The 25,407-nt window shown below is 38.3% G+C and overlaps 1 protein-coding gene across 6 annotated transcripts in view; it reads left to right on the forward strand.

The window, feature by feature from the left end:
* Positions 1-25,407, forward strand: part of LOC127417442 (protein c-ets-1-B-like) — a 55,186-nt gene that overhangs the window by 2,951 nt on the left and 26,828 nt on the right. For 4 of the 6 annotated variants that reach the window (XM_051657506.1, XM_051657509.1, XM_051657507.1 and 1 more), the window contains exon 1: positions 21,442-21,789. Coding sequence is in view for 4 of the 6 variants with exons in the window: in XM_051657507.1 (XP_051513467.1) it covers positions 21,732-21,789 (58 nt within the window). In the remaining 2 variants the exon portion in view is untranslated. Of the gene's footprint in view, positions 1-7,854; positions 8,006-21,441; positions 21,790-25,407 lie in introns of those variants that run through there. The other 2 variants (XM_051657503.1, XM_051657505.1) reach the window with 1 other exon arrangement.

Raw genomic sequence — 25,407 nt, forward strand, 5'->3', positions numbered from 1 at the left:
ATGGATGACACCAAATGTGCCCTGAATGCAGAATATTGTTTAGACACAGAATAATATGCTTTTGCAAAGAATACATTTAAATAATTGCACAATACAAAGGGACAAAGAAGAATTAGAATGAGAATGCTTTAAGGCAAAAACATTTACCTCCTCTTTACCGCGTCCAGGGGTCAGAGAGGTCAAGGTAGGTTTGTTACATGGGCGCTTGTTAAAAAGGGAACATTTTAACAGTCCTGGCGAGGAGCGGAGTCAGGCAGGGCATATTGGGATTCCGCGCAGGTGAGTGCAGAATGAAAGGTGTCTAATAAAGATCCAGGGAGGACATTCAGCCATCTGTATGCACAGACAGGGCTGTTAGTCTTTGAGCTGGAAAGGGTCACATGCTAATCCTTACCCAGCCCGGCCTCCTCATGCAGGGACTCACCATTCGGCTAATCTGCTCAGGTGGCCTCTGTGGCTTTTGAAATTGAGATGACTGTACGTTCGTCTCCCACTATGGTCAAAGGCTGGGTGGAGGGGGCTTTCCTCCCAGTTCATTAATTTGCATGTGCCGAAAAAGAAAAGAGCATTCTCTGATCTCATCTCCCCCTGAACACTCCCTCCACCCTATTCTCACTCTCTCTTTGTCCCTTGCTGTCTCTCTCATGAACTATGGGTGAAGATGAGGGAACCTGAGGAAGAGAGATAGGCCAATGTTTGTCTGTGTCATCAACAGGCTTATTAGCACTACAGGCCAAAGTACAAGATTGTCTGGTGTTCTCGTTTCTACTGAAGTGCATCTGTTGACACAACACACTTAATTTTCCTTGAGGGTAGTACAAGTGCATTCTATGAAATCCACTTCATCACGAAATCCAACTCTTGAGATGCATCACATTTGCATTTAGGCTTTCTGGATTGGAGGCCATGCTGGAACGATCCAGTTTAAGGTGGTAGGAAGCTGTATTTTGAAACATGGTAGCATTTCTAACTGGTCTAAGCTGGTCATTAGATGTCCAAGCTGATCATTAGCTGATCCAAGCTGTTTTTTAACTGGTCTAAGCTCATCATTAGCTTATCCAAGCTGGTTATTAGCTGGTCCAAGCTGATCATTAGCTGGTCCAAGCTGGCCCAATCTGGTCCACATTCGTTATGAACTGTTCCAAGCTGGTCATTAGCTGTTCCAATCTGGTCAGCTGCACCAGCACAGACCAGTTAGAAACCAGCTAGTTCTCCACTCATCATCAGACATCCTGGCTCCTTGATTTGTCATGGTGGTGGGGGCCGGGGTGGCATTGCCCTTTGCATCGGATTGGACCCTCCAGTACCCCATAAATCCTAATGCCGACCTCCCTACTTCCTCTATCCCTAAACCACCATCTATATCTCTCTCCGCTCTCAACTTCTCGTCTCCACTCCCCATGACTCCAGTAGTGGAGTTTTAGACAGCCTCACTAAGATCCCCCCAGCCCCCCTTGCCAACACTAATATGACCACAGCTCTATAAAGCTTCTGACAGGTCTTGGCTGATAACCACAGTCTTGCCTCAGCAGCAGGCTTTATCAGATGGGCAGTCAGTCAGGCTGCGGCACCTCCCCTCACTAAGAACAGCCCTGGAGACAGACAGTAGCTCAGATACCAGGGGCTTCTGTCACCAGAGCCACTCAAGATGACAGTCTATCTGTTGTCACTTGACAAAGAATATAACATAATGTAACTTTCTCTTTCTTCTTGTCTTTACATTTCTCAACCTGCAGGGGCACAATATTACAGAGATTGTTCACACAAAAATAAAAAATTCTACTATCATTTACTTAGCAACCCTCATGTTTTTTCCGAACCCATTTTACTTTCTGTTTGGGAACACAAAAGGTGTCATATTTCTTTCAAATTTCCATGAAAGAAAGTGGAAGTTCCATTTGTCAAATAAAAACATAGTCCCGTACCAATCTCACAACATGTCAGACCGGGGTGCATTTTCCATACAATGACGTAACTTACTACTTAACCACCATAGTACGATACATCATTGAAGAACTTAACTAGCTAGTCATGACTGTTTCCTGAAACCCTAGTAAGCCGAACATCCATCATTCAAACTATGTTGGTTCAACAACATAGAGCTGTTGTTAATGATGTTACACAGGGGGTGGAGTAATAACTTTTGCTAATATTAAATTATAAAAGCTCATTTACATGTACACCAAAAAGCCGTTTAGTGCGAGAAAGCTGCTGAAGACACAAAAGCGGCTTGCACTGTGTAAAGTGACAGATACAGTGCGCTGCAATAGTGGAGTTTCCCTCTATATCAGACTTCGGTGTTCTCCCGATGCACTAGAGCACATAAGCACATGCACACTCTTCAAAAATATATAAATGGCACTCCAAAATAAAGTGTGTGTAATAAAGCACTTTCTCTGAACAGTCTTTAATCCCTTAAATGGCTGCATTCACATTTACATGATGTTTCAGAACACTGCTTTCTGCAAAACCCCAGAATATTGATAGAATGAAATGTTGATAGAATTATATATATATATATATATATATATATATATATATATATATATATATATATATAGGGAAAGAACGATATAGAAGCCTCAGTGAAATCAAGTGAAGTCCACACAGCAAACTAATAAGAAACTATGCTTCTAGCCACAGGTAGATAGCTGTAGTTCAAACCACTTAACAGTGCGATGCTGTTTGCGAATGTTCTTTGGATCTATGGTTTCAGGAAACACCAAATCTATGAACTATGTAGGTAATGATGGAACTTGCGACCATAGTTGGGAAACGCGCCCCTGGTTGGGATGCTCAAACAAACAGTAATATTTTGATAGCGCAACAGAGGGATAAGGGTTTACTCTTTTTGGGGAAATCAACCTACAAATGTTTTTCTGTCTCTGGTTTTCTGCAAATAATAGCAGATTTTATTTGCACCCCAACCCTGGTGCAAATAATGGTAGATACTAATTGCACCCTGGTGCAAATGGTGTCAGACACTATTTGCACCCATATTTAAATACTAACAGTATATGGGCATCACTGCAGTGTGTTTATAGTGTTAATTTAGAGTCCCACAGACACAATACATTAACCCCTACCCCTAAACCTACCTTAAACAAATTAGAAAAACAAATAACCTTGGTTTTACTACAGTAACCATAGTTTCACCATGGTATTTTGTTGTAAATTTACAGTAACCTCAAGATTAACCATGGTTACTATATTAACAACATATTACTATAGTAACCCCATGGTTAAATAACTTCTTAAAGAAACTGTTATCCTTTAATATCCAAAATGCTTCAAATGTTTTATTGTGCTTTTATCGAAAGTGTTTTGGCCCTTTGTATAATTTGCTGGTTCAGAAATGCTACTGAGGCTCAGAAAAATGGTAACAATGGCCAGTAAACTGTTAGAGATTATGTTTCCAAGTATGGAATGTATCTACAGAAAGAGAGTGATAAACAAGGCAAATGACATTGTGGGTGACAAGTGGCATCCCCTTGCCTCTTCATTTGAACTGTTGCCATCTGGTTGACTGATTTACTAAAAACAGATCCAAATTATCATTTGTTCCCAAGCCATTAAGTTTTTAAATGGGTAATGCAAAAACAGATAGGATGTCCAGCTGGTCTAGCAATCCTATCTTAATCTGTTGCAAGGTGCATGGTAAGGGTATGTGTATGTCCATTGCTGACTCTGTTTGTTGTGATGAAATGCCATATGAGTATGCTGCAAACTAAATTTCCCTACGGGAACAAATGTAGTCTAACAAACTAATTTAATTGCATTAAAACTATGGTTTCTGCCAAAAAACATGGTTCCTACAATAATACTACATTAACACAGTGATGCAGTCTACACACAAGCAATGCCGAGCCGCGGGAACGAGTGCGATCAACAGACCCCGCCTCCAGATAAAACCCTTCTCTGTACTCACAGACATTCACCATGACCAAATAACTGTGATGGAATCGACACTTATATTCATTTTTATCTTATTAAAAAAAAATAAAAAATATGAGTGGAAACAGGAAATCGGATGGGAAAAAGAATGGGACAAAAGGCAGATTTGAACCGAGGTCGTTAGGACAACAGTACATATGCACACCATCTTTACACCTCATGCCAATGCAGCGACATCTATTGTCTAGTTTGTCGTATATTCCTGCGGTTTCACCAGACTATTGGGGTGCAAATAGCTGCCCTGTGTGGCAGATGCTATTTACACTGGGGTGCAAACAGTCACTCTGTAAATATTAATGAAAACAGATTTAACCTTAAACTAGCATTATCTTTAAAGTGCAGGAGAGTTGTTCGCTGCAGCACCCGTGACCATGCACATGTCAATTTATTATTTGAGCCTTAACCAGTCATGCTAATCACTTTGATTTTGATAAATTATATCAAAGAAAGCTTGGATCTTCATCGAAAATGAAACCTCTCTCCCTTTTTTTATCACATTGATAATGTTTCAGATAAATCTATAGGAGGAACATGTGCTAGTCCTGCATTGATGCTGATTTGTTCACCACAAAGATGCTTTAGATATGCTGATATCAGTTAACCAGTTCCTTTACCCAGCAGTTCACATCAGGCATCAAAACCCCATTCAAAATGGAACATAATTTTTGAGTCATGCTTGCCGCTGTAGATTGCATATCAGGTTTCTAAAACAGAGCTAACAAGACTGCACAATAATCTCTACCAAACTGAAGTTCCATTACGCTAAGCTCACAAAAAATAATTTTTTCATCAATATAAAGCATTCTTCTCTGGAAGATAACCAAGACTGTCAACAACTCTAGAACAATGTCTATTTACTGTACACTTACAATCAATCTTCTACAATTACATGTGATGGCATGTGCATCTGTCAGAAATAGTTTTGTATAAGGTATTTTCACTTAGAATGAGGCTCAGAGACTGTATTCAGAAAACATCCGGAAGATTAATATCTGTTTGTGGATCTGTTTGTCCAGTTGGCCTCTTAGATGAAAATCACAGTGGAAGTTTTTTGTGCTGGCTATCATTTATTGCATTTATAAGCTCCTGTTTATTTACTTCCTCTTATTTATCAGGATATTGCAGTCAAAGGCTGATTCTTGATCAGTTTTCTGTCTGTAAGGCATATTCATAATGACTCTTGATACTGGATTATTGCTTGATCTTTTGGGATGTTCAGTGAATTTAGAGATTGAGCCTAATTAACTAATCTGCTATTTGATTTGAGTAGTGTAAGTTCCTAAGAAACCAGCTGACTCAGCAAAGTTATCTGCTACTTCTCTCTCTCGCTCTCTGTTTCTTTTTTTGACTGTCTGACTTCCCCTTCTCCTGGCCTGACGTCAGAGTCCAACAGAGATCAAAAGAGTGAAAAATACTTTTCAAGCACTTTGGTTCAACAAAAACTTAAGATGCCTCAGGCCACACAGGGAATTTCATATGTTAAAATCTGAGAGTTTGCTGCTCATTGGTGGTGAGAAGTCATGAATGAAACCCCCTGCAAGACAAAAGACATATTAAGAAATGTAGTTCTGGTGCTATTAAAACTGCTCAAAGGTGAAGTGTGTGCCACCATCATCACCAAACGACAGGGCTGGGTGTACCAAAAAAGCAATTTAATCAACAGTTCACAAAACACACTGCTAATGTGCAGCCTTGAATGCTACAGTAGCTACTAATACTAAGAGTAACCTTCAGGACAGTAGGCTATGAGCATCCAAACAGATTCTTAAAGGGTTAGTTCACCCAAAAATGTAAATTCTCTCATCATTTACTTGCCCTCATGCCATCAAAGAAATAACAAAGTGAACACCAAAATATAAACAGGGGTAGGTCACCCAATGTTCATGTTATTCCAAACTCTTATAACAATTGTATCTTCTGTGGAACACAAAAGGAGACATTTGGCTAAATGTCCAAGCTGTTTTCCAACGAAAGAGAATAATCTTGGTTACCTCGTGTCACTATATTACAAGCGACCCAGCAACAATGTATTTAATGTTTTTAGGATAATTTCTATAAACTTCTTCTTAAAACTATTCAAAACACACATTACTCCTGAAGACTCTCGTTGGAAAAATAATAACAGTTGTTAAGATAGGATTGGTCAGAAATGCTTTGAAGGCAGGGCTTAGTGAATGGTCAGCTGGGGCTGTACTATAACATGCCAAGAACCAATAAAGTAGTGCATTTGATTTGCGCTATAGTCCATGTTTTCTAAAAATATACAATAGTTTTGTGTGAAGAACAGAGCGAAATTTCCAATGGTGTTAGAAACTGTTTCCTTAAGGAAGCTCAGAAAACCAAATCATCTACTGATCCTCATCCAAATCTTGTGATATTTTATGTGTCTTTTGAGAAATTTTAATTCGTACACAAGAATCCATCCATCCATCTTATATAGCCACTTGTCCTGTGCAGGGTCACGGGTAGTGCTGGAGCCTATCCCAGCTGTCTCAGGCTGAGAAACACCCTGGACAGGTAGCCAGTCCAACACAGGGAAACACACACACAGACATACACATTCACACTCTCACTCACACCTAAGGGCAATTTAGGGTCTCCAATTAACTTAACTTGCATATCTTTTGGGGGGAAACCAGAGCACCCAGAGGAAACCCACACAAACACGGGGAGAACATGCAAACTCCACACAGAAAGGCCCAGTTGAGCTGGGACTCGAACCCGAGACCTTCTTGCTGTGAGGCAACAGTGCTGAATGGATAATTCTAAGGATTAATACCTGTTAATGAAAATTCACCCCAGCAATCTCTATATAAGGATTAAAAAAATGTATTATCTATTAATCACATATGACTGTGAATGGTCCATCCTGTACAGCTTTGAGAAAAGTAACAGGTACAGTACGTCGTGATCAGCCAGTCAATGCAGCCATTACTGAGGCAGTCTAAAAAAGAATAATTTATATCATGTTATATTATGTAATTTATGGTAAAATCATGTTTATTCATAAAAATAAAATCAGACTCCTTTATTGGTATTAAATTAATACAGGTTTTATTGGACTTTCCTCATGTAAACACAGTAGGCACTCACATAAAAGAATCACATAAACTTTTCAAATGAATAATGTTTCTTGTTATTATTTTATATGTAAAATTCAAACATCTAAATAACATTTCATCTGCAATAAAGAAAGCAAACATTGCACAATCTGTCTTTGACTTACATACTGCAGGTTCAAGAGATGACGGGAAACGCAAAGTGTCTGGCTTGACAGCTCTATTTTCAACTCCTCCCCCGACTGCAATTGGAAAATCTCGCCTATCGATAGGGCAAGGCACAGAAGTCAAACACACCTTGTGTTTTCAAACCACTACCCCATCTTCCATTGGCTAAAAAAAAATGTAGACCCACCTCAAACTCACACCGTTGGTTAAGCCAAGTACCTGACATAAAACAATGTCAGGTTGGTCAGGATTCTGAAATAAACAGTGCAATGTTTAGATAGCGCAACAGAGCCACATGTTTATGCTTCTCAGGGACATCAACTTACAATGTTTTACTTAAAGTTGTCAGTTGCACTTTATTTTACAGAATGTGCACTTTCAGTATACCCAAGAAAGTGCTGAGTAATATTGGGTAACAACATGTGCTTAATATGGGTTAAGGTTAGGTTTAGGGTTAGTACCTAGTAATTACTTTAGATGTTGTAATTATATAGTATGTAAATGTAGAGCAGTACTGTAAAATAAAGTGCTATCAAGTTGTCTCTGCACATTAAACTGGGATAGGAGAGGGTTTTTAAACATAAAAAAAATGGCATACATTACCTTTAAATATTTACATAGACGCTAGTGCACAGTGTTTACAGTAGTTTGTTTTTCTGTTTTGTTTCTGTAGAGGCCAAGTGGTGGTATGGCCATTAGTATGATACCACAGATACAACCTCCTGTGGTGTGCCACCCACAAAACCCAGCTCCATCCAGACCCCTGTATGCCCACCACATCACCCTGCAAGAGGTGCCCAGTGGACCAGAGTACAGCACTAATGGTAAGACACCAGAAGCTGTTTGTGTGTTGGGATTGGCATCAGTGGACACCTTTATTAGGCCGACTTCACAAATCCCTTTCATTCTTCAGCCCCTCACCTCCAACCACCTGGTTGCATTCTGGTATACAACGGCGACTTTAAACAATCCAATCAATTCCCAATTTACAAAATCAAGTCCATTCCAACATTTTTTTCTTGTTGAACATCTTGTATTTTCACATACATACATCAGATTACAGAAGTGAAATGAGTTGCAAACAGTGTTTCATGATGTCTTTAAAGGCAGAAAGTGCAGAAAAAAAATAAACTATCGCAGTACCAAAATCTCATATTGAAATCAAAACACTCTTGACACAATGTAAAACTGAATACTATTTGGCATAAAATAGAGATCTTTGTGTGTGACTATGAAACGTGCATGTGAACACAAACTCAAACAAACACAGAATTTTTGAGGGGGAGGAAACTGTAAAGCATCTGTTTAAGGCATCTCATTGGGGTCAATATCCTTGTCATGCCCCGGAGAACAATGTTTTCTCTGCCACACTCAGCCTATGTTGAAGTATGTGTGTTTTTTTATTTGTGTGTGTTTCTATGTGACACAAAATGGAGGAGGTGGCTGCATGCTCGACATTTTTTAGTTCAGGACACATTTTTAAAAAAAATGTTTATTCAACATAAGAATATTCCTCCCAGTGTTTGACATCAGCCTCCCTGCTTTCTAGAATGAAATATGGAATGAACGGTGACATGCGACATCTGTATGTATATGTGTGGATGTGTGTGTGTTGGGGTGGATCCAGCATTGGCACTAATTCTCAGTTGACACCTCCCAAGCGGGACATAAAGACACTGGGGTGCAAGGGCTCAGCAGCAGCCATTCTTTTCCCAAGCCTCAGGGCCCCTTAGGGAGTATGCAGGGAACTGGGCCAGGTCAGGTTTGATGGGATTTGCTGATGTTTGTTTCTGGAGACACTGAAAGCCTCCAGCTCTGCCTGAGTATATTGCACCATCATAAACAATGTCAACTGGAAAAAACTGACCTCTTTACTCTTTTTTACTAAGGTGATGCATCTGAGGGTTTGAGCACAGTGAAAGTTTGATGTTTTATTTAATCTTATGGGCCGCATGTTTAGGGAGTTTGTTCGATGAATCATGCTAATGACTTTAACCCCCTTAGGATATAAAAAATCACAAATGAGATCTCTTTAATATCTAAAGTGTTTCTCCTAAACAGCAATGAGATTAAATGGTGAATAAATGAAAAATTTGAGTCTCCTGCTTCTCAGCAAGGACGTCATTAATCTCACATGTGTCTCATCCAGAGTTTCAGAAGAGATCTCAACAATGTCTAAAACTCTGCTCAGATTTACCAAGATACCAAAATCTGCAATCAAAAGTCAAAGATTTCAGTATGAAACATTTCTCAAGGAATGTTCTTCCAGAACTGAGCTATGCTATCCATCTCATTTGTGTCTTTTTTTTTTTTTTTTTTCTCCATAAAGGAATTTTAGGACAAAACATCTGAGACAAATTTAGTACTTTAATACAATTGAAAGCTCCATTAAATCTCCTGAGATATCAAAGAGCAACCTCAGAGCAATACTAATTTTCTCAGGGCCCTTAATCCTTTGCTGCAACGTGCCAGCAGAATCAAGAAAAGAAACAAGGTCGGATAACAGATTGCAGTTTTTTGGTTGTTTCTTTAGTCATTGGTGAGGCACATAATAGTCAAGTCTAAACCAGTGAATGAGCTTGCCTGTATGAGACAGTAACCTCAAAACAGACTCTTGAACTTTCATCCAAGCTATCACATGCAAAAACCGTTGGACTGCTACAGTTGTTAGTCAGAATGAAATGGGCCACCCTTCTGTCAGGAGATCTTGTCTAGAGCAGCTTTTCTGACTTTTACAGTTAGTACATTTTTAAAGTATAAAGTAAAAATGCAACATGCTTAGCTGTAAATAATACGCTATAGTTATATATATAGCTATAATATAATAATATAGATAGTTACAGGCTCTAATTCCCCGACATGTTCACTGGCAAGGAAGAAATTAGAATAATATCTGCTCAAAAAAGCTATAAGGGTCTGCCGCATTGGTGGTGTGTATATATACTTTATTGTGTAAGAAAGAAACACACACAACCACAATAAAAGCATGCAGACTGCATTAAAAAAACTGAATTAAACATTGTAATATGTAAAAAATGTGACGTAAGCACTGAATCCACCAGAAACTCAAGCACTGTAGAGCACAACAATATGGTTTCAGAAGTAAAAACCCATCAATTTCTTCATAGGGGAATTTTTTATAATTTTTTATGAAAACTTATAAACCTTTAAAAACAGACTGATCTGAAAACATCTAAAGTTTTTGCAATATATTTTAAATACATGGCTTAGAACACTTTTTTATTTTTATTTTTATTTATTTTTTTATCATTTTAAGGTTGATCTTGGTTGTAAATATGTACATTTCTATAGCTCTGCTTGATTTTAAGTTGTAATCTGGACCACCCCTAAAATGGGCCATACCATTGACATTGCCTGAGTTAATGCGCTGAAGAAAATAAAAGCTTGTTCAAGGACGCGCATTCATTCCGTGCATGGACAGAGCACAGCAAATGTAATTGTCTAAAATGCTTGTGTACAGTTCAGTTGAATAATAAAGTTTACCCTCTTTAACTTAATGCTGGTGATTCGAATGTATGAATCCCCCATGCAAGCCTGTTACTCAGCTTCCATAGAGAATAAATGGTAGAGACTGCTCATCTCCACACCAGAGCACATGTACAGTCACAACAGATTCAATCACTTTGGTGCATGATGTTATGATGTTAAGTGTTGATTCAAAGCTGTCACACAGTTTTCGGTTCAAAATGATATCAGTTTTGCCTTCTTTTGTGACCAAATGTTGTTCAAGATGTTCTTTCCAATAAGACGACCAACTCTCCAAAGATGACCGAGATTTGGCTTTGTGGATTTCTCGCTTTAGGTCATTTCTTCCTCTGTCCCTTTCTGTTCAGTCCAGTCATGTGTGAAAGCTTCCCATATTTGCTTTAACAGCCTGACTTATGCAATGTAATTAATCAGTGCCATACAGCTGTATTTGAAGCCAGAGAAGAGGTAGAATTTGTTCCATTAGCAAAAGCAGACCTTTGGAAAAGCAGGTCACCCTTTGGTTTCCAGGTGTGCTCTGAAACGTGTTACGCGACACACCATAACACATACACACATGCAGACACCCACGTGCATTGAGACAGCTTGCGTTGGCATATGTAAGCAGTGTTCCATGTAGCTGTACCTGTCCTGCGTTTGTAAGCGCAGGTGCAGGCTGTTAAACCAGAAGGCTGTGAACAGCTTTTGTACACTACATATATGGGACCTGTATGTGAGTGGAAAAGCTAGTGTCAGTTTTCTGCACTGTGTCACACATTGTTGCTCTGCAAATCCATAATTAAGAAGAAATTATTTGTCTGTATGTAGATGAACAGGTGATTCACATCATTGCTTTTATTATATTGCTTTTTGAGCATGACTGGAATGTTGCATTAACCAGCACCCAGAACTAAAACTACCCTTTTTATAAGAATGTTAACAAGATAATAATGTCAATAATGAACTTACAAATTAACACACATTCTCACAGCTCCATCCATTAAAATCACACAAGCGCTGGTATACTCCCACATCAATGTGTGTATTCTTGAAATACACACACACACTCACACATTTGGGCCACACTAACAGCTGTGTTATGGAGCTTTCAGATCACTGGCTAATGTTTTATGAGAAGTACAGATATCAAGGACAATGTGTGTGTGTGTATGTATGTATGGGTCTGTATAAGCATACAGTATGTCTTTGTGTACAAGTACCTTCCACAGTTTTCATATGTGTGTGTGTGTGGGGGGGGGGGGGGGGGGCAAAGTCTAAGTCTATATCTTTGTATATAGATATGTGTGTGTGTTTGGGGGAGAGTGCTGTCTCTGATGAGGGGCACGTCCTCGTGGGCAAAAGCCCATTTTTTTTCTGGGTTAAAATAAACAGACGACTGGCGGGGGTCTGGGGGTTATGGGAAAGGAGGAAACAGTGATGCTAATCAGCCCGGCACACACTTCCCCCAACTGTAAAACAAAACAAGAGAGAGAGAAAATTGTTAGCTATAAGTACGCATGAGTGAAAGTTTAGGACTGCAGCTCCAAGCAAGGTCAAGTGTCGAAACCTAACTTCAGTTCCTCTCTAAATATTTGTTTTCTTCATTATGGTTTTCGCAAAGGAGATTCATGCAACATGATGCTACAAAATCAAATTAGAGGTAACAGTTACATATGCTGAAAATTCTGAATTTAGAAAATTAAAGGAGTAGTTCACAATAATAATAATAATAATAGTAATATTGTCTCATAATTTTCTCACCTTTGTTGTTCCAATTCTGTATTATTTTTATTTTTATTCATGGTACACAAAAGGAGGTTTAAAGCAGAATGTCCGAGCTTCCATTCAATTTGTGTGCTATATTAAAATTCTTATGAAGCCATGCAATATATTTATGTGAGCAACAGACCGGAATTTAAGTCACTGTTCACTGATAATTTTGCTCTCTGCCATAAAGCTCACACATTTGGGTGTTTCTTTAACTTAAGGCACTTTCATGTCACTTTAATTTATATATATATATATATATATATATATATATATATATATATATATATATATATATATATACACTGTATATGGACGCATTGAAACATTGGAAACGTGGAAACATTTTAGGCCTTAATAATTTATTTTTGGTACTTTTCAAATGCCTTATATGTATGGATTTTATAGATTTAGCCTGTCCCAGACCGAGACTTTCAATAAAAAATTATGAAAATGCATTATAAATATACAAATGATTATATCTTTAAAACGTTTATAATCTAAACTATTGAAATATTTATTGTGTGATTTCCCCACGCCCCCAAATTATGACTGTCCAACACAAAACAATTTTGCCTCTATAAAGTTCTTTTTTCTTTCTTTTTTTTTTTTTTTTTTTTTTTTTTTTTTTTTTAAGTGTACTTGAAAAGTTTCAATGAAGAGTGTGCTTGAGATGGAATATGAGACAAGTGGTATTTGAAGAAAATCATGAAAATTCAAGGTAAATGTCACTTGAAATATTTTTATTGGGCATCATTTTCAATCAAGCTGTCATTTTTCCAAATTTTGTGAAAATAATATACATAAATGTTTGCTATTAAATTAGCCTTGCAAGAAAATGTTAAAATGCCATATTCATCACAGTCATTTCTGCCATGTTATTCTATTAAACAAAATACAGTATTAGAGATGTGGTGGAAATTACACTGTGTAGGAAATTTTCATGATTTATTATTATTATTATTATTAATAATAATAATAATAATAATAATAATTTAAAAAATCACAAATTTCTTGTGATTCATCTACTGTACACATACCATTGGAAATTGTTAGAAAACAAATTAAACATTTAATTAAAGTGTGATTTCTTCCCCCCACAAAACTTGATTTGCTAAAATTGTGCCCAAAGTTTAAGAAACACCAATTTGTGCTCATGTTTTTTTTTTTTTTTATGCAAGAGTAGCTCAGACATGACTACTGTAATATCTCATTTTGTGTTTCACGGCATTAAGAAAACAATATAGGGACGGAACGATATGAAGTTTAAGCAAATTATGACAAAATTTAAATTTATGGGTGAACTATTCCTATAACAGACACAGACCATCTGTGTATTGCATTCATATAGTATATTATGGATTCATAGATATTGCAGTCCACTGAACTCTCAGATCAATGGACTGAGGTACAGCAACACTGTGGCCTGCTTGTGCTTTGCATGTGTGCGTGTGTGTGAAAGAGAGAAAGACTGGGGGGCAGAGATGCCTAGAGAGAGGAGGAGAAGTGAGGGAAAGATGGAGGGATTCAAATTAATTTATCACACAATGGGGTGAATAGCAGACACGTGGTGGAGCTAATGGAGGAGAGATATGTCCTTTTTTAGCAGTGCTAATTGATAAGAAAGAGCTTAGTCTTTGTTGAACCAATCCCCCTCCCGTCTTTAGAGGTGGTAGGGACACCGTTGGTAAACCCCCATCTGCTATCTAGGGTCCTCATTAACCATTCAGCAAGCAAACGCACAAACAGCCTCTACCAGCAATACACAAAGAGAAGTGTGTCTGCCACATTTGTGCGTGTTGATGTGTGAATGGTACATTGTTTAATGATCAGTGTCACTGCGAGAAAGTGAATGATCCCCTACCCCTGTGTTTTCCACTTAATCTGTTGTGTGGTTATAAATTAAGTAATAAATCAGTAATGCCATTTTAATTGCACACACAATGTATGAACTAGAGAAATGCAGTATTTACTGTGCAAAAGTAGAGATGTGTCAACTGGTACTGCTATTTCATTAAAACTGCGGTGGACATATTTGATACGGCTGTCAATAGGCAGGACTGTGATGCGATTTTAAAACACAAGTTTGTAATTTCTGCGCAACTAGTGTTACCAAATTGAACTGCAACAATAGTAACTGTTTTAAAAAGATTCCAGAAAACTTCCCATATCCTCCATTGATTGTACAAACTGATAGTCTAACCCCAAACTTACACCATTGGGCAGTGTTGCTGTGTTGGGTTTTACAGCCACTTAAACAACAGAGGATTGTTTTGATAGTGCCACAGAGCCATCGTGTTACACTTGTAGGTGTAATCAACTTACAAATGGCTTACTTATAATTGCCTCTGCATTTTAAGCTGGGCTATGAGAAAAATTTTAACATCAAACAATTTCATACTTCAGCTTTACTATATAAACCATATAAAATTACTCATGCTATGAAATAAGACTTTGGTCATGCCACACTCCCCTATTTTGAAGGCTCTTTCATGCCATGCATAACCTCTTCATTTTAGCACCCATGGTTTGTTTCTTGCTGGTAGCCATTTTGCCATCATTGTGCTTCTCAACTCTTACCCAGTCTGATTTGATACCTCATAACTGTCAAAACCATGACAATATGACTGAAGCATAATGAACTCCTTTACACAGCCTGAATCCTCTCCTCAGGCTAGATTCCTATAGAACTATGAACAGTTCTGAGGCAAAGCACATGTTTCCAGTAAGTGTGGTGGGCCAGAGTGAGAGAGACGTGTTTTTTCTTTGCTGTATCCTGGAGACTGTTTGTTTTGGGGAATCAACAACCTAAGATGTTGCTTGAGATCCAAGTTGGAAAATGAAAGAATTTCGAATTTGTGAATCAAAACCAAGACTCCCCTGAGTTCGGACAGAATTTTGTATAATTCCAATAGGTTCCGTAACTTACAGAGGAGGTTTCTGAGAAATCTGTTTACCCTACGATTAGTTGAGCACTAATTTGTAGCTGAATCAAGATGGGATGAGAATGGTTACTGGCCATAATATGTGTGTGCATTTTGTACTGTTAAAGGGACCAAAGGTTCCTCCTTTTCAAAGTGATTCTTTCCTTATGGGATTTTCCATCTAATAAGAGAGTTACCAGCAAGACACACAACATGGAAAAATCCTGAGGTAAATTTGTTCTGAACATTCAGCATTTTCAGCGGCCTTCTTCAGACTTAAGAAGCCTGAATAAACAGTATAGGCAATAAAAAAATCAATGTAAAGATGTTAACAAATATAACAAATTTGGGGGATCAAATGTTAAAGTTTAAGAATCCATCATTGAAAAACCCATATGGACCACTGTGGCCACAATCTCAAACATACTATTGACTTATAATTAAAAAGACTGAGAAAAAGATAAAACTCTATCAAACGAGTTGGCATCAAAAGAGAGCAGTGACAGACTGCATGCTGGATGTAGCCCTCCCTTCTAATTAGGAAACTAATGGACTAAACATCATTCTGCAATGAAAACCTTCATGGATCAAGCCATAGATTGTAAATACTTCCATGACATCTAATCAAACATGATACTGACTCACAATTGAATAGAGTGAGAAATTGATACAAATGTACTAACTTCATCTTTGATGAACTGCCATCAAAGCAACAGACTAGTTGCAGACTGGAGGCTGGATGTAAGTCCTCCTTTCTTATATGGAGAAAAAAGGGCCACTCAGCAACCTCTGGCTCTGATATTAGTCAGCAACCCCATTAGTCTTAATGGCTGCCCCTGGGCACAAGGGAGACTGTCTATCCTTTTAAAACTACATACAAGGAGCTCATTAAGACTTGAAACAAAGAGGAGCAGTGAGAGGGGTTTAAGGGTATGAGTGACTGACTGACTGACAGAAGGGGGAGAAGTGTGAGATGCCCTCCTTCCATTAACTTCCCATCCCCCTCTTCAACTCTCATTGACGGGTACTTGCGAGGAGCTGACCACAGAAGCCCCATAAAGACTCAGCCATTTCCATAATCGCTCATATCTGTCAGATGAAACACTATCCAGACGGCTTAATGGATACTGTAGAATACCAGTTTAAAAATCTATACCTAATCAATAACTCTGGCTCTCCGGCCCCTCAGCTCCATTTGAAGATGTGTAGTACCATACCTGCTTCCTAGTATTGACCCAGCTATTAGGGTTATTCTGAACACAGAGACCTGAGTTGCTCACGCTCTTACTCCGTCTCCATTACTAAGTCTCTTTGTGGAAAATAGGGTAGGTCAAATTAGTTTTTCAGGAGCACACCAATCCTCTATGACATGGCTAAGTGTTTTAGGTAGACGTTCCCAGAGTTGTCAAAAACACTGGGCTCCACTTAGGAAACAAGTTGATCAGCACATGAAAATTACAAAGGCAATCTGTTACCATGGCAGCTAATTAACTTAGAGCAGCCACAATTTTAACGTGTCTCTCATTTATTTTAAAAGGGGCAAAAATGGTGGTTACAGTAAAGTGTTTACAATGGAATGAATGGGGCCCCTATAACTGTCTAATTGAGCATTAACAGCTGCCTGAATCTTATGCGCAGCTTTTAGTATATTTTAAAATAATATGAATTAAAAACTAGATTTAAAAAACGACCTTCCTTTGCGGGGCCCCCTGGTGGCTCGGGGGCTCTAAGTGGCCACTTATACCACTTATAGAAACGGCCCTAAATGTTACAACTTTGTTGCCATGAAAACGCAGCACCCATAATCCCTGTGAGTGATTTTAATCACACTAAAATCATGTTAACACATATAATGTTTATGTCGTGTGCCTATACTTTTGAAATAGTGGATCTCACTTCCATCATAAGTGCCTTACCGGAACTGTGATTGGTAACACTTCACAATAAGGTTCCATTTGTTAGCATTAGTTCACAACATTAGATAACATTAACTGACAATGAACAATAATTACTACAGTGTTTATTAATCTAGGTTAATGTTAATTCAACATATAATAATACCTTTTTCAAATCAAATTTGTAAACTTTCATTAATGCACAGTGAACTAACATGAACTAAAAATGAACAATTTTAATTTACTAACATTAAAAATGATCAATAAATTCTGTAATATATATATATATATATATATATATATATATATATATATATATATATATATATATATATATATACAGATACAGATCATTAGCAGATGATATAGTATACAGTATAAAGTGCTATACCTATTGTAAAGTGTTACCCTTTTTTTTAATAAACAAAGATCGAATAAACAATAATACATTTCCATTAAATTAAAGGTTTTTATTACAAATGCTGTTTCAGACAGATCAAATTGTTGGCTATGATTCAGATCCAGCGCTGTGGACACGGTGAGAGGATCCTCTGTAAAATCCTGGGATTTTACTGATCTAGTCAAGGTGGGCAGGAAATACGCTGAGGTGTTTATGAGGGTTTGGCAGAAGTTACGAGTGCAGTTGTTTCTTTCAGATCATTCGCAGATGATTAGCCAGACAGGAGACATGTCTTTTTTATCTACCTTTGTTCCTCATGCACTTTAAAGATTTCATTGCTTCGGTAAGAGTTAAATTGAACATATCATCAGCAAGACAAATAAGATACTAAAACATGAGCCAATGCGGATTACGTTGTTCATCAGTGTGTTTTTTTTTCTCTCCCCTTTTCTCCCCAATTTTGAATGCCCAGTTCCCAATGCACTGTAAGTCCTCGTGGTGGCGTAGTGACTCACCTCAATCCGGGTGGCGGAGGATGAATCTCAGTTGCCTCCACGTCTGAGATGTCAATCCACACATCTTATCATGTGGCTTGTTGAGCGCGTTACTGCGAAGACATAGCGCATGTGTAGACTTCATGCTATTCTCCACGGCACCATGCACAACTCACCACGTGCTCCACCGAAAGCAAGAACCACATTATAGCGACCACAAGGAGGTTGCCCCATGTGACTCTCCCCTCCCTAGCAACCAGGCCAATTTGGTTGCTTAGGAGACCTGGCTGGAGTCACTCAGCATGCCCTGGATTCGAACTCGCAACTCCAGGGGTGGTAGTCAGCGTCTTTACTTGCTGAGCTACCCAGGCCCAATGTTCATCAGTGTGTTTAAATAGACTGAATAGTTTTATTGGCCTTGGCAGCTTTCCTTGAGAGTGTGAGGTATGCCACATTCATCATTTGGAGGGCAATATGTCTTGGCTGTAGAAATTTCCAAAGAACAGCAAATGCTAGTACGGATGGATGTTTTTGAACTATTATTGTGATATGACACTTTTAGCAGTCAATTGCATCAGTGGAGTTGGGCAACATTGCTTATGTGTTTTCTCAGCCCGGAGATGTTGCTCAAGACTATTTACACATATAATGGACAAGATGTGACCTCAGTTTCTTTGTGAAATTGCTCTCTTTGCTAGTATCAGCTAGTTCTCTGTGTTGAAAAAGTTCCTAACAGTAAGTTAAATTAACAAATGGGAAGTTCCCTTAACTATTCTATGTGCTCAGCAAATGGTCAAACTTTTTGCCAGGTCAGATGCAATCAGAAGCTCATGGTCCTTAGTGACATTATAAGCGAGTGATGCAACGTGACAAAACTGTAACGCCCCCATAATCAACTCAGCTGTCTACTCTGCCATGCTGCTTCTAAATTTGTAAACTGCCAGAGTATGTACTGTAATGGATGAAGAATGTTATTCTCGGCCATTAAGAAAGTACGTTTTTGGGTATGCAGGTGACACCCTAGCAACTATACTGCAAGAGAGTGATACTATCTAACAAAATGAGTACGCTCCCATTATAATCAATTAAGCTGTCTACATTGCAAGTTTACACAGCCACTCAGTTCAGCCTAAGATTATTATGCACACATTCTAATGGTGAGTTCATGTCATGTTGAAATTACTGGAGGTTATCCCATGTGACTCTACCCTCCCTAGCAACCGGGCCAATTTGGTTGCTTAAGAGACCTGGCTGGAGTCACTCAGCACACCCTGGTTTCAAACTCGCGACTCCAGGGGTGGTAGTAAGCGTCAATATTCGCTGAGCTACCCAGGCCCGTCTTCTTTATTCTTAAGCATTTTGCAACAACATATAAATATGAATTAATCACTTCATGTAAACATTTTGCTGTTATCAACAACAAAGCCACTTTTGCCATTGTGAGTGTTGTCATAGAAACGGATAACTTCCGGGGTCCCTGAAGGTGAACAGCTCGGAGTAGAACATCCGTGTTGCCATCTCGTAATTACAGTAATTCCGACACGACGTGAACGCAGCATTTAGCTGCATTCAAATTTGCATACTGTCAGAATATACTGCATTTGATGAAGAACCCCCCCTACAGTAACTGCTGTATTAAAGAATGTTCTTTAGGTATGCAGGTGAGTATAAATAAATTCCTGGACATAAAATACATCAAACTGTAATGGGGGCATTGTCCTGGAATCCGAATCTCTGACGTGGCAACAACTGAGAAAATAATGTACGCTGGTTTTGTTAAACAAGTACAATTAAAAGGAATAGTTCACCCAAACATGAAAATGCTCTCATCATTTACTCACCCTCATGCCATCCCAGATGTGTATGACTTTCTTTCATCTGCTGAACACAAATGAAGATTTTTAGAAGAATTGTGAAGCTCTGTAGGTCCATACAATGAATGTGTTTTTAACAAGTGAATGGGTGCCAAAATAAGGAAGCTCCAAAATCCAATATCCCAAAGGGCAATATAAAGGTTTAAGGTATATAACGGTACCCCAGATGACTCCAGTGGTTTAATCCATATCTTCTGAAGTGATATGACAGGTGTGGGTGAGAAACAGAACAATATTTAAGTACCCTTTTGACAATAAATTCTCCTAGTAACGGGAGTAACGGAATACATGTAAAGGGAATACATATTTAAAATACAAAATATAAGTAACTGTATTCCACTACAGTTATAGTTTAAATCATTGGTAATTAGAATACAGTTACATTCAAAAAGTATTTTGATTACTGAAGAGATTAATTTGCATTTTATTGATTTTTGTTTCATTTAATATTTAGTCCTTTCAGATGGAAAACATTTAAACATATAAATGATGCGATCCAAAGTGCATTTGAACAGCGGTGAAACACTTTCTTAATATGTGTTATATTCATACGAGCAGACAGAGAAATAAGGTTGAAGTAAGTTTGGAGCAGAAGAAATAGAAATAAACCTGTAAACTGTCAGCTTTACGCTAAGCTAAAATGCTATTTCTAGCCATTTTACATGCACATGTTACCAGGCACAATCATATATTTTATCATGTACACATTGGATCTTAATTTCTTTTTTTCTAGTAAGACCTTTGATATTAGGGCAAAAATCATTTTCTTGATAATGTTTGTATTGTTTTCCTTTAAAAATATCAAAAAATCCTTAAAACAAGATCAATTTGATATATCTTGTTTTAGAAACAACACTGCATAAGATATTTAGGTTTTTCAGAGAATGTATTTTTAACATGTGTATTTTGTCTTACTGTACTGGCAGAGTTTTTATAGTCAAAACAAGTGAAAAAATCTACCAGTGCTGAAGAAGTAATCCAAAGTATTTAGAATACGATACTTACCTTGAGTAATCTAACAAAATACGTTACAAATGACATTTTACAGCATGTATTCTGTAATCTGTAGTGGAATACATATAAAAGTAACCTTCCCAACCCTGTATATATATACACACACACACACTCACACACATATATATATATATATATATATATATATATATATATATATATATATATATATATATATATATATATATAATTTATTTTATTATAATTTTTTTTACTTGGAACTATGCATATTCGGACGTGGGGTAAGACGCGTCGCGTCGCTACCAGTGTATTGTAAATATATGACTTAAATTTCTGAGGGAGAGACAGCAGAGTGGAGTATAATTGAATTTAAGTAAATAAGCGTATTACACCGCCCCCTTCACGCGAGGATCAGCCTCTTCCGCGCTGCACACAGAACCGCCCTGACTGGGGTAACTAGCAGCAGGGAATGAAAGAGTGATTGAGATAGAACGGGGAAAGAGAGAGCGAGAGAGAGAGAGAGAGGGATAGAGAGAGAGAGAGAGAGGGATAGAGAGAGAGGAAAACAGATATTTCAAGACTTCAGAAATCGGATCAAGCCAAAGGGAAAACTGTAATTTCAAATAAACTTGCAGCACAGATACGGACTTTGGAGGACACGTTTGGGACTATTCTAACGGAACACACTTGAACACATACAGACAGACTTGAAATATATACATTGAATGCGTGACCATGACGGCAGCTGTCGATATGCAGCCGTTAACTATAATAAAATCCGAAAAAGTAGACGGTAAGTAAGCGCAACGCTTTTTCCTCGTTATCTTGATGTTTTGATGTAATCGCAAAACGTGTAGGTCAATTATGAGTAACTTTTGTGAATTCTAAGGTCATGTCTGTGTGAAATGCGTTGAAGTAGCCTAATGATAATAATATAACATCTACCCACATTCTGACTTGGAGACAAACCGGAAAATTTCCGTAAATCGATGCAACAGTAAAACCTTTTCGATTTCAGCCGTGCATTGTATACATCGCTCCAGATGTGCCTGTCATTGATTTAATGTAAATAAATAATTTATATACAATTATAAAGTATATTCAATGTATACAGTATATCTGCTGTTATGCTGTTTTAGGGTATACGGACAATATTAGTTCTTTTCTGTCAGTTGAAGGACTAGACTGGTCAAATATACGCAAAACTGGACTCTTCTATTGCAAAGTTGCAAGAAATAGAGCAACATATTTTCATTTAGCATTAAACGCTTTTAATCAAATGTATACTTCCAGGTTGTTAAACATGTTACGGACGTGTGCTATGTGCGGAGTTTGACACCGGACAGATGTTGAGTGCCACGCGCAGCCTCTCATAACATGACACACGTTTACCGCTTTCATATAGTCGTGTGTCATTTCATGCATGACTAGAGGGCATGAGATTAAAATACACGAATTATTTTTGTGTCGAGGCGCCTTTCAGAACATTGCATCATTTAATGTGCATTTAGTGTTTGCCCTGGGCTTTCTTTCCTTTTATGCAGATGGCCATCTAGAACTGTTGTGTGTGCATTAATGTCCTCTTTCTGTTTCTTTCTTTCTTTCTTTCTTTCTTTCTTGTGTTTTGATGTTTGGATTGCACACACATATGCATGTCATTGCAGGGAAATTCCCTGTTGGCTACAGAAATGGTCAGTGTCAACTGAATGATGCTTGTCATGATGCAGTTTCACTGTTCATTCATACCACATCCATTAACCCCCACAACTGATCCAGCCCTGCTCAGGAGGGGCCACATGCCTGACCAGGGTGAAGGGAGGGAGGGCAGATGCCATGCTGGTTAAGCAGTCAGCAGTCTCACACTCCTCCACTCTACTCCTGAGGATTGGAATAAAGCGACGAGTGTGCAAGTAGGAAGTTAGCACATGCCGTGGCCCGATGTACTAGGAACTTTAAGAAACTGACCTTTTTTTTTTTTTTTGGCCCAGGAAGGGCAGGGTGACTTCAGTGTCCGCTGGTTTCCCTATGATAAAATGCTGACTGTCCTGGGCCACAGCTTGTGGCTATACACACAGCATTCCGAACTCCCTACCTCTAACACACACAGCTCACCACCAGCTGTTAATACATAACGGAAAAAAGTAATTCACCTTTGCAAGCTTGTCAAAATGAAAACTAAAGCCGAGCTATAATGACTCCAGTCTGATGTGTAAGATGTGCTATGAATCATTACCACACTTGCATATTCTTATGCACCCAAGCCTGCATGTAAATTCAAACTGTCATGCACTGGCACATATTCACATGAACATGCACTCACACACGCTCAGCGATTGAGTGTGCAATCACACACATGCACGGGCTTTCCCTTTGCATGGAAAAACAATTGTGTGCTGTAAAAAAAGAGCTGATACTTGCAGCGAGGTTGCCAAAATATCGTGCTATCTTGCAAAGCAATTTCTCAAGACAAGCTCCCTCGAGTTCAGTCAACCGTAAGTGTTCAAGGCAGGGTGAATGCAACTCACTGCCTTAGATTGTAAATTCCACGCAAGACTTATTTATTGTTGGTCTGCTTCTTTAGTCTTCCTGAAGGAAGAAAAAACAAATGGATATGCGAAACTTATGGGTATCTTTTGACAGTCCCATGGCCGTAGCGGTAATGAGCTCAGGCACACTTGCACAAATTCTATAGTTCATATAGTGTGTGCACATTGGTAATGTGGAGGGAGTGTAGACATTAAGCACCTGTTTCAAGTTTGTATTGGGTCCTAAATCAAGACAAGTAAGCAGTGTCTTGAGAAGGCGACAGTTAGTACAGAGACAAGCCCCCCCTGTGCATTTTGACTCTGTTTATACAAAAGTGATAAATAGTTGAATTTAATCAAGAGTCACACAAAAGTTGTTTAGAGTTCAGCTGAGATTTTCTGATATACCCCGAAGACATGTAGTGAATGAAGAGACAATGGGAGCTACACAAGGGCAGGACAGTCTCAATAAACACACATACATTCTTTAATGGAATGGCTAAAATAAGATCATGTGTGGAGTTAGCACAAAACAATCTCAGAAGAAAAACACAGCAAGCCTAGAACCAAGCAAGTGTTAGAGCCAGTATTAATCTTACGGACTAAATATTGTCAACGATAACAAAGATGAAACAAAAAAGACACATCACGATGATTATCTGATGGCTTTTATTAGAACAGTGTCAATGAAAGTATGATGAGAAAAAAATACTGCAAGATATTATTAATGCACAAACACTGTTTTTTATTTTAATTTTAAAGAAAGATAAATCTAGAAAGAATTGATTCCTATAATCCAGTATAGTAGGGCTTGAGCTGCAAGAGCTAAACACCTGTACAATGAACTTTACTAAAGGGTTAATTACAACACTCAAACACATCCTATATGTTAGATTAATCAGCTAAATCCACTACATAAGCATACTATTACAATTACACCTGCACAGACAATGAAATACATGAAAAGGTGAACTTTTAGAATTTAGTTCCTTGCTAGTCAGAATGCATTATTTGCATTGTGAATATACTATTTTTGACATTTTGCACATTATCATCAACTAAAATGTTATTTTGGTTGATTCAAATTATATGCCATTTTGTGAAATTGACTAAAATGAATCAAAATGGCATGATGAAATACAGTATTGACTAAATTTAAAGGACATTTTTGTTTGTGTGAAAGTTAGACCAGAATATTTTTTGGTAGAACAAGCTTGCAACCTGCTAAGGAGGCCACAAGTCATTCACGAAGAATCATGTGCTGAGGCATAGCACAGATGTTAGAACGGCCGTATAGGTCAAAGACATAAACTCATGTAACATCTGCGTACTAAAACGGCTAATGCTGCCTTTACCTATCAAACTTTGCTCTGCCTGAAGTTGTCAGCATCTTCTGAGGGCTCTGTTTTGAACGGGGTGTTGTCAAAGCGTTTGACAACGGGGTCACTCCTTTCATCTCTGACCAAAGACTACTTAGCACAGTGAAATGAGTCAGCAACTACGTGAGAGACAGCCAGGGGTCACTTCCCACTCATTTCAGCCCAGTGAAAGAGCTATAGAGAAATAGCCCTTGATCAGGATATCTCTTCTTAACTTTCTCCTTCTTTCCTTCCCTCTACCCATGTCTATCTCAGGGTTCAGTGAGTTACAGGAATGTATGACGACTGGGTGGGCTGCCTGCTGCCCGCTTTTATCTGATTAAGACACTGCGCTCTCTCTCATCTCAAACCCCCACTAGGCCCCACTCGCACTCCCATGCTTCTGACACTCACTTGCATGGCACTTGCGGTGGATAGGTATCCAAGCATTATCAGGTACGGCTTATGGCCTAAAGATATGATAATGCAAGCTGGCAGCAATCTTTGCAACTTTGAGAGAGTGTATCT

The sequence above is a fragment of the Myxocyprinus asiaticus genome, chromosome 26 (assembly GCF_019703515.2).
Source record: "Myxocyprinus asiaticus isolate MX2 ecotype Aquarium Trade chromosome 26, UBuf_Myxa_2, whole genome shotgun sequence".
In the NCBI taxonomy this organism is placed as follows: Eukaryota; Metazoa; Chordata; class Actinopteri; order Cypriniformes; family Catostomidae; genus Myxocyprinus; species Myxocyprinus asiaticus.